Source organism: Taeniopygia guttata, chromosome 3 (genome assembly GCF_048771995.1).
Source record: "Taeniopygia guttata chromosome 3, bTaeGut7.mat, whole genome shotgun sequence".
NCBI lineage: Eukaryota > Metazoa > Chordata > Aves > Passeriformes > Estrildidae > Taeniopygia > Taeniopygia guttata.
The window spans coordinates 6,101,091-6,110,184 of NC_133027.1; the positions used below are offsets into that span (position 1 = coordinate 6,101,091).

General features: G+C 43.3%; 1 protein-coding gene across 3 annotated transcripts; it reads left to right on the forward strand.

Annotated features, from left to right (window-relative positions):
• The first annotated feature begins 293 nt into the window (after positions 1–293).
• On the forward strand, positions 294–8,316 carry ENPP4 (ectonucleotide pyrophosphatase/phosphodiesterase 4). 3 transcript variants are annotated; one of them, XM_030269928.4, is made up of 4 exons: positions 294–402; positions 2,112–2,976; positions 3,899–4,069; positions 6,465–8,316. In XM_030269928.4, exons 2-4 carry the CDS (start codon positions 2,112–2,114, stop codon positions 6,827–6,829), a joined length of 1,401 nt encoding a protein of 466 aa, XP_030125788.4. In that variant the 5' UTR covers positions 294–402; the 3' UTR covers positions 6,830–8,316. The 3 variants fall into 3 exon arrangements, with proteins under 3 accessions (XP_030125788.4, XP_012428367.4, XP_030125787.4); XM_012572913.5 differs by having other exon boundaries at positions 340–474; XM_030269927.4 differs by having other exon boundaries at positions 363–495.
• The last annotated feature ends 778 nt before the right edge of the window (positions 8,317–9,094 follow it).

Below are 9,094 nucleotides of genomic sequence, written 5' to 3' on the forward strand. Positions count from 1 at the left end.
TTGAACTCGATAATCTCAGCGCTCTTTTCCATCGAATTGACCCTGGGACACCTCAGCCACAGAAATTCCCCACTGCCCCCAGAGCCGCCCCCTCGTAACCTTCAGGGCCTCCTCCCGGCCGCTCTCACCGCCCGCCCCTCACTTCCCGCTCCCCCCTCAGATCATCACAGCGCCACGCCCCCCGCGCCGCAGCCAATCGGATCTCCCGCCAGTGGGCCCGTAGCCAATCATAGCGGGCGGAGGCCGCGCGCACGAAGGAGCTCCCGCGCCCCTCCCCAAGGCCCATCAGTTGTCGGTTGGGGTTGCGCGGGTGCGCAGGCGCTGAACCCCCTCCGCTGCCCCGGTCACCTCCGGTGCCGCCCGCTCGTCCCGGCCCGAGCGGAGCCGGAGCGGCGCCTCACGGTGGGGCCGCGGCGGGGACCGGGGTATCCCGCGGTATCCCGCGGCATCCCGCGGCGGGAGGCTGTGGGGACGGTGAGCTCGGTCTGAGTGCGGGTGAGGGACAGGCGTGGGTGAAACCGACGCGGAGCGCCCTGTTGGTCGGTTGTGCCGCATGTGGGCGCTTTGCAGTCGGAATAACCTCTGTTCTGGCCGAACCGAGCAACTCCTGGTCGTGAGGTTCGGGGGCAGGTTGGACTAGTGCTGGTGGTATTTCACAGCGGGGTTGATTTGCTGGGTTTGCCTGGGACAGTGTTAATTTTTGGTTAGAATATGCCAGTTGTGTGTAAAAACACCAGTGCTGAGCAGCTGCGGAGCATTTCGAAGGGAACGATGCGGGTTTGTGCCTTACTGCGCTGTGGAAAACTCTGGTTCTGCTTTTCAAAGCCCCTGACAACATCGAAGGGGTGATACCGCCGCTGCGTTGCTTTTCCCCTTTATTTTCTCCTTTTTCTCCTTTAAAAGGCGTGTGTGCTCCAAGTTCTCGGTGCTAAGAGGGGTCTAAATGCTGTTTTTGACAATCCTCGTAACTTTTGTATGTTCTGTAGACCATTTAACTTGGAAACCGGGGCTGGGGGTGGCTTCCAATTCCCGTCACTGCTAAAGCTACAGCTAACATTAAAGCTCCTTACACCTTTAAAATAAACCTGCCGTTTTATGGCTCTTGCGGGAAAGGGTTGATGTTAAAAATGTTGGGGAGTCAGCTGCTGTGCCTCCTAGAATTCCAGTTTGTCTGCACATAAAGGAAGATAAGGATAGAAGAAATACAAAGGGAAAATTTGCCAGAATGGTGCTCTTCTTCAGAAGCAAATACACTGCCTAACAACATTGCAGAGAGTTTTGTGAAACCTGGAGATTCACTTCCTCAGAGCATCATTCTGTAACTTCCTATTAAGTCACACATAATACAGAAGCTTACAAAGCATACCTGGCACTCAATAATTAATTTCTTGCTGAGGAATACTTACCTCATAGCTAAGGTTATTAATTTTGTTTTTTTTAATAGAGAGAAACGTGTGGTATGGGAAGAACAGATTTAAATGCTCTTATGGTAGATTTTAGACCAGCTTAGAAGGAAAGGAGAAGTTGCTTCTGGCAGTTCTGTGTATGGAATGAGCAATGAGTAAATGGGGATGTTGAAAGGCTGAAAAGTCTTCCAGCAACTCTAGAGGTGGAAACTGTAAAAGGGAAAGTGAGATGGAAAATGAAAATTACAATTATAGTAGGAAACAGGCTTCTGATCTGAACAGTGATGTGTAATAAGAATTTAGGGCTGCAGAGGACTCTTAAATGTGGGTCTGGAAATTCTCAAGTGTTTGTGCCTGTGCTGGAACATGAGGAAAAATACTGATTTTCTCCCTTGGAATGTAGAATTGGAATAGGACACACAGAACAATGGAATAATTGATGAAAATAAAACAATTCTTCCTTTCATTTAGTCTTCAGTGGAAAAAAAATCTCACTGCATGTTTGTTTTAATAGATGAAAAACTCTGACAATATGTGAGAAACCTCTGAAGTCAGTAGGGAGATCCACTGTTGACCTGAGTGGTTGTTTAGACTAGGTGTTTAGAAATTACCCTCTGGAAGGAAGATGTATATAATGTATAGCTAGTTAAACTGGTCACAGTAGAATTGTTTTGGTTACATACCTTGTCTGTTTTAATTTTTCAGATGCATCCGATTACCTGCTGGAAGTGCTTCAAAGTCTCCACAATGAGCTCTAGTTTGATTTTATTTTTTGCTGGAATCCTCCTCTGTTGTGCTTGCACAGCTGGTGACTCGGTACCCAAGTTGCTTCTCGTGTCCTTTGATGGCTTCAGGGCTGATTACTTGGAAACCTACAAACTTTCTCATCTCCAGGAATTCATTGAGGATGGTGTGCTTGTAAAGGAAGTCATGAATGCTTTTATCACCAAGACCTTCCCAAACCATTACACCATAGTGACCGGTTTGTATGAGGAAAGCCATGGCATTGTGGCTAATGACATGTACGATGCAGATGCCAAGAAAAAATTTTCACAGTTCAACGATTCAGATCCCTTCTGGTGGAATGAGGCAGTTCCAATTTGGGTAACAAATCAACAACAGGGAAAGGGAGCAAGTGCTGCTGCCATGTGGCCCGGTAGTGATGTAAGAATCAACAACACAACCCCTCATTTCTTTATGAAGTACAACTTCTCAGTGAAGTTTGAGGAGAGAGTGGAGAGAATTGTTGAGTGGCTGAACAGCTCTGACCCAGTGGTCAATTTTGCTGTGCTCTACTGGGAAGAACCGGATGCAAGCGGGCACAAGTACGGCCCAAGCGACACCCAGAACATGCGCAGAGTGTTGGAAGAAGTGGATAAACATGTTGGTTTCCTTATGAACAAACTGAAGGCATCGGGCCTGTGGGACACTGTAAATGTCATAATAACAAGTGACCATGGAATGGCTTCCTGTTCTGCAGAGAAGCTGATTGTCCTGGATGAATGCCTCGGGCGCAATAACTACACCCTGATAGACAGGACTCCTGTTGCTGCAGTGCTGCCAAGGCAGAGTATGTTTGGGTTTTGTTATATTTTAAGGCATATACTGAGAATTAAATCTTTAGCTTGCCTCCCTAAAAAGTGCACAGTATGCTAGACTGTTCTAATCTTTTGCAAAACCTATGGAGTTCATGTTACAGAACTTGACATAATGAGTAAGCTAAAGAGTGATGGTTGATTTGGAAGTTTGTTCTGGCAATCACTGGGACAAGGAGTATTTCTTGTCAAATTGCTGTGGCTAATAAGGATGACCCTGGTGCAGGTGGTTGAGAAAGTAGGTAGGTACTGAGTTTGGCTGCAGTCTTGTTGCTCACTTAATCTATGCAGCTGTGATTCACAGTGAGCATGAAATAAACCCATGTGTTTATTCAGAATAAAAAGCATCATCGTGTAAATTTCCAAGTAAGAATCTAGTCCCACCTTTGATCGTTTTACCACTTCTGTTTTTGGGAGTGAAACCTAAGATTTCATACCATGAATTCAGTTTTTGTATCTTGGAGTAGTCCCCAGCAGGCATGTCTGAAATCATGGCATTGCTGGCCTCTCTGTGGCCACACTAATGAAAAAAGTGATTAATACAGTAAAAAAAAAAAAAAAAAAAAATTTACTGCATTGGATAAAATATTGGCTACTTGAGGGGGTGATTGCTTTCTCTTGATTTCTCTGCTTGAATTTTGCCCTTCAAACCCATATGGTAAGTTGATTTGTAAGCACAAACCCACATCTGGGAGGAGTCTGATTTAAAAATGAAAGCAGATTTTGAAATTCGCCTCCACCATTGCAGCATTTCATAAGGGACATAAAATTCCTTTCCTATGTGCTTTTTTTAAAATTAATTAATTTGAAATAATGGGTCTTAGGTTTAATGACAGATAATTGTAGTAAACAGGAGTTAATTTCCAGCTGTTTCATGTGCAATATTTTCCTTGGCAGACAAAGAAGATGTGTATAACTTACTCAGAAATTGCAACAGTCACATGAAGGTTTATCTGAAAGAAGAAATTCCAGACAGATTCCATTATCGCCATCACAAGAGAATCCAGCCCATAATTCTGGTTGCAGATGAAGGCTGGACAATCGTACAGAACGAGTCCCTTTCCAAGTGTAAGTGTGTGTTTTCCTCTGTGGGTTGTGTGGGTAAACTGTCTTGTTTCTATTCCAGCCAGCTGCAGGATGGTTCTCATTTAGTGAGGGGAGTCCTGGCACTGTGCAGGTTTAGGAATAGTGCAGCATTTTCTAGAACATTCTCAGCCTGGATTGTTTAAGAGATGAGGACGACATGGAGAATATTCTGTTGGCTGAAACACTTTGTCATGTTCAACTTAATAGTCTGAGTTATCTTAGGCAGGTTAGCAGTCTGTCTCGAGCTTTCCCTGGATGTGGTTTAACTTCTTATTGTATATAAAATACATATGTAGGGGTGAATAATCAAAGCATGCAACACACAACATTTAATATTACAATACATGTTCTAGGGAATGAAAATAAATGGCAGGAAATACTAAAAATAGTAGGAACACAGCAGCATGTTTGAAAGATAAAACTCAACAGGTGTCACTTCTCAGTGTCTTGCTTAGCTAGCACTTCCTTCTAGAATGTCAAATTACACATACATATATACGTATGTGTGTAAATATATGTGTATATATTTCCAGGTGTTCCACAGGCAGGGTTTTCTTGGCATACAAGAGGCATGGATAATTAACTAAAAAAATGCAACAGTCACATGAAAGTGTATCTCAAAGAAGAAATTCCAGATAGATTTCCTTGTTGTAATAGTAAGAAGATTCTAACCTGTAATTCTGGTTGGAGATGAAGGCTCTGTGTCTGTGTGTATATATGTGTGTTTAGAAAGTGATTGGACAGATTCTTGGTAGGAAAACCCATTAATAGAAATTAAATACAAAAGTACCAACTTCTGGGAAGTTTCTGAGCAGCCAACAGCTCAGGCTGGTCGGTAGGGTCAGGGATATCCCTCCTGGATACTTCCCTGTACAACTGCTGTTAGAGACAGGGTGTTGAGTGGTGTAAAATCCTGGCTGCACCCACTTTGGCTGATCTTACTGTCTGCTCTTTGCAGAATTAAGTTCAGGATTTTTCAGTATTTGTACAGAAGTACTGCTTTTTAATGCAGGATGTGTTTATATTTTAATTTACCCATGGATTTGCTACAATTATCTTCAATGTGACAACACGTAGCACAGGTGTTCTCTGATCAGAGTTCTCTTTTCCTTGTTTCTGCTTAGATTCAATTTCATGTACCTAAAAATAGTTAGTAAGTGGATATTTATAAGGAACAGTATTGTATCAGTTGAAGTAAATCTCTTTTCAAATCAATTTTATTTGTGAAGGCTTCCCAGAATCAGGCAGGGGAGGCTTTAGCCTAAAAGCCTGTTCAAGGTTTATTGTCTTCACAGACAAAGTGACAGCACAGTGATTGCCAAGTGTACCAGTAACTCCACACACCAGAATCCTACTTCAGAGGTGAAAAATTGGCAACTTCATTGGTGAGGGGACTTGGAGTAGCTCTGTTCAGAACAAACAAGTAGTAAAAGGCAGGGAAAACAATCTAGAAACATGAGTCAAAGCAAACAAGATGTGGTAACAAACAGAATGGTGGAAAGCATTAAAAAGGACTAGTGGAAGCTCACTGAAGTGGTGAGTGTCACCTAATCAGTTGGAATCTGGATGTTTTTGCATCAGAAGCTTCAGGGAAGCACCCAAGGAAACAGTTCTCAGTGATATTCCTCCACAGTTACTAAGAAATGGACTCAAATGCAGTCACTCAAATACTGTGCTGTGAGAGACTTCTGGCACCTTGGACAGGTTTTTCAGGAATGCTGTTACAAAATTCAACAATGGCTGCTCTTCAGCTGTTTATAATCAATCTTAAAAACCTACCAGATGTCCAAGTTCTTTTGACCTGATAGCCACAAAGGTTTTGCTATGTGCCTGCCAGAGGCACAATGATCCTTTGCCTTTTGGTTTTGACTCTGGATGTCCCTCAGCTGAAGTACCTTATCTGATAAGCATGAATTGAGGGTGTTTAGTATGCTCCAACTGAACACTATCAAGGGAAAGGTGCCTGATTTTTAATAAGTAATTCAAGTGTCCATTCTACAAGGAGAGACGTATTTCCAAAATCTGAGGAGTAAAAATTTGCATTCTAGCTAGTGACTCATTGTGGAATGGCAACCTCCTTTTCAACTTTGGCATGAAGAATGGGAAGGGGAAGACTGGAAATGTTAAGCACTGACAGGAAAAGAGATTAATAGGAGGGAAAACCATAAGGAAAGGCCAGTATGGGAAAAGACTTGTGGGGTTTGGGGGAAGAGGGAAGGAACTCTGGCTTCTTCTGCGGTTGATCCAACAGCTGCTTTTATGTTGTGCATTCACCTTTGGTTAGAACACGCGCTTTGGGGGCGGGGGAGATGGGGAGGGGAGCAGTGGCTCTGCAGCAGAGGCTGTGCCAGTAACTGTGTGCTCTGCCCCGCTGCAGTGGGGGACCATGGCTATGACAACGCCCTGCCCAGCATGCACCCGTTCCTGGCCGCGCACGGTCCTGCCTTCCGGCGCGGCCACCGCCAGGGCAGCCTGGCCAACGTGGACATCTACCCCATGATGTGCCACGTGCTGGGGCTCGCCCCGCGGCCACACAACGGCACCTTCGCCAACACCAAGTGCCTGCTGGCTGACCAGTGGTGCGTCAGCGTCCCCGAGGCCATCGGCATCGTTATCGGGGTGTTCATGGTCCTGAGCACTTTCACCTGCATCATCATCATCTCCAAGAACAGAGTGGCTCCCTCCCGGCCCTTTGCCCGGCTCCAGTTACAGAGCGATGACGACGATCCTTTGATTGGATAGCGCGGGGCGAGCCGAGCCTCGCTTCCTACATTGTGGTTTCAGGAAAACAGTTTCAATTTGCACTGGATGGCATTCTTTGTTTGATGCACTTTATCTGTGTAAAATACTGTACAGCCAGACCCTGCTGATTTGTGTGACTAGTGTCAGATAAAAATATTTTCTTAACTAAACAGTAAACAGGTGGCTTTTTACTGGAAGAGATGCTTAACAAAATAAGGATGCTTAGTGTTTCATTCAAGCCTCTGAACACTTTCAGAATGAGACTCCAGAGTGTGACTAGCCAGGATACACAAAGTGAATTTTAAATTTGTAAATAATAATTGCTTTTTTGTATTAAATTAATATTGACTACTTTTAGTGTTCTTGCACCTGTGTGGGAAAGAAAAACTTTATTGAGAGTTAGGAGTTAGTTTTGTTTAGAGAGTATATTCTGGTGTGCCCTTAAATTTGGGGAAAGAAGATCCAAGACTTCTGTTTCTACCCAAAGTTAGCAATGTGACAAGAAATTTTTGAGAAAGAAAATAGAAGCCATTGATTAAAGAAGTGGTGCATATCTCTTCTATTTTGAGCAATAAACTATGTGCAAGCACTTACATAAGCCTGGGCAGGTGGTTCTGACATTTCTGGATATGTTTCTCTGGATGACTTAGATCCACAGATCCAGCTGGGATGGCACTACTGCCTTATCTCAAGAAAGTCAGTTTAACCTGGGAGTCTTTGAATTACCCAGTTTCATCAGCTGTAGTGTAAAATCAATGCTCCTGAACTCTATCAAAAACTTTTCAGGAGTAAATTCTGCTGAAGGTGGTCTTGAGATAAAGGTGGTTCTGCCCTATGTACCAGCTCATAATTGCCTCTTGAAGGCTGTTGTGCTAAAAAGCAACAGCTGGAAGTTTGATGTGCATGTCATCAAGCAAGGATTTCAAACTCGTATTTTAAACCCTGGAAATTTAAAGGAAGAAGTTAGCAGGTCTTATCTCAAAAAATAAATTCTCTGTAATGCTTGAGGTACATAGATGCAAATTCCTGCTGAAGACCAGAGCTAACTGTTAATTGAAATTCTCGATTCTTTGTTAATGGTCATCTAGTAATTTGCAATAAATAAACTGTTTGATTAAGAAAGCCTGAAATGGTACCTTATCTTTCAGTGAGATTAAATTGTTATTGCTAACCCAGAAAGAGTTCTACAGTTATCAAGTCCTCTTCCTACAAGTCTCATGGTTTTAAAAAATAAAATGTCAGAGGTATGCGGTAGCAATGGGGTTTCTCTTTCACAACTTCAGATTCATTGCAGTTTGGTGTTGGCCATAGCCATTTAATAATCCAGCAGGGTGGGAGCAGGAACTTTAGAGAGAAGGGGTTACTTTGAACTGCCCACTGTCAAAAAATAAACTTGAGTTTTACAAATGTGTGGAAGTTTTAGTAAGGTGTGTCTTCTCCTCTCGGGATTCCATTGTACTTGATTAAAAACACAATCCAAAACCTAACTACTTCTGCTTTTTCTTTTTTTTTTTCAAACTACTAATTATTAATTACTAATGGTTTACTCTAAATTAATCTGAACTGGAAGGGTTCAGACTAATTGAAAAAGGCTCAGGCTCCTTGAAAAATCTGTGCTGTTACTGACAGAGTACTGAATTTTAGCCTGTTGATATTCTAGAGCAGTAGCTGGACTGAACACAGAGTCGCTTCCTCATCCTGCTATATTTAAAATAATCAATTACATGCACGAAGAGGTCAGGTTAATGAGTAACTACAAAGGGAATGTGTTGCAGGGTAGAACCTAGGCTTAGATAAGCTGTAAAAGGGAGGATGATTGAATTCCTATGTTGGAGAGAGTTTTGTTAGGTTCTCTTAATTCTTCTAATGCAGAGCAGGGTCTGCAGAGGGTCAGTCAGAGAATTACTGGAGATGCTCTGCATCACCTGTGTTTGGAAAGGCTTGACTGAGTTTACCTTTCTGGCAAACATTCTGTCCTCTAACTGTGAGTTTTGGGTTCTTTTCCAGAAGCTAAAATTGGTTAGGACAGTATTTTCTCCACTCTGTTCCTTCCCCCCAGCAGCTGTCACACAGCCTGTGGTCGATGTGCTCTCAGTTCCTCGTGCATCCCCTCCCAGGCAGGTGGCAAAGTTACCAGCAAGGCTTTGGTGACCAGAACTGTAAATGCTGATTAAAGCAGGATAGCAGAACTCTGACCTGAAATAGGAATGTTGCTACAGCTCAGGAAATCAAGGTCTAAATGCATTTCTCCTCCTAGCTCCAAGG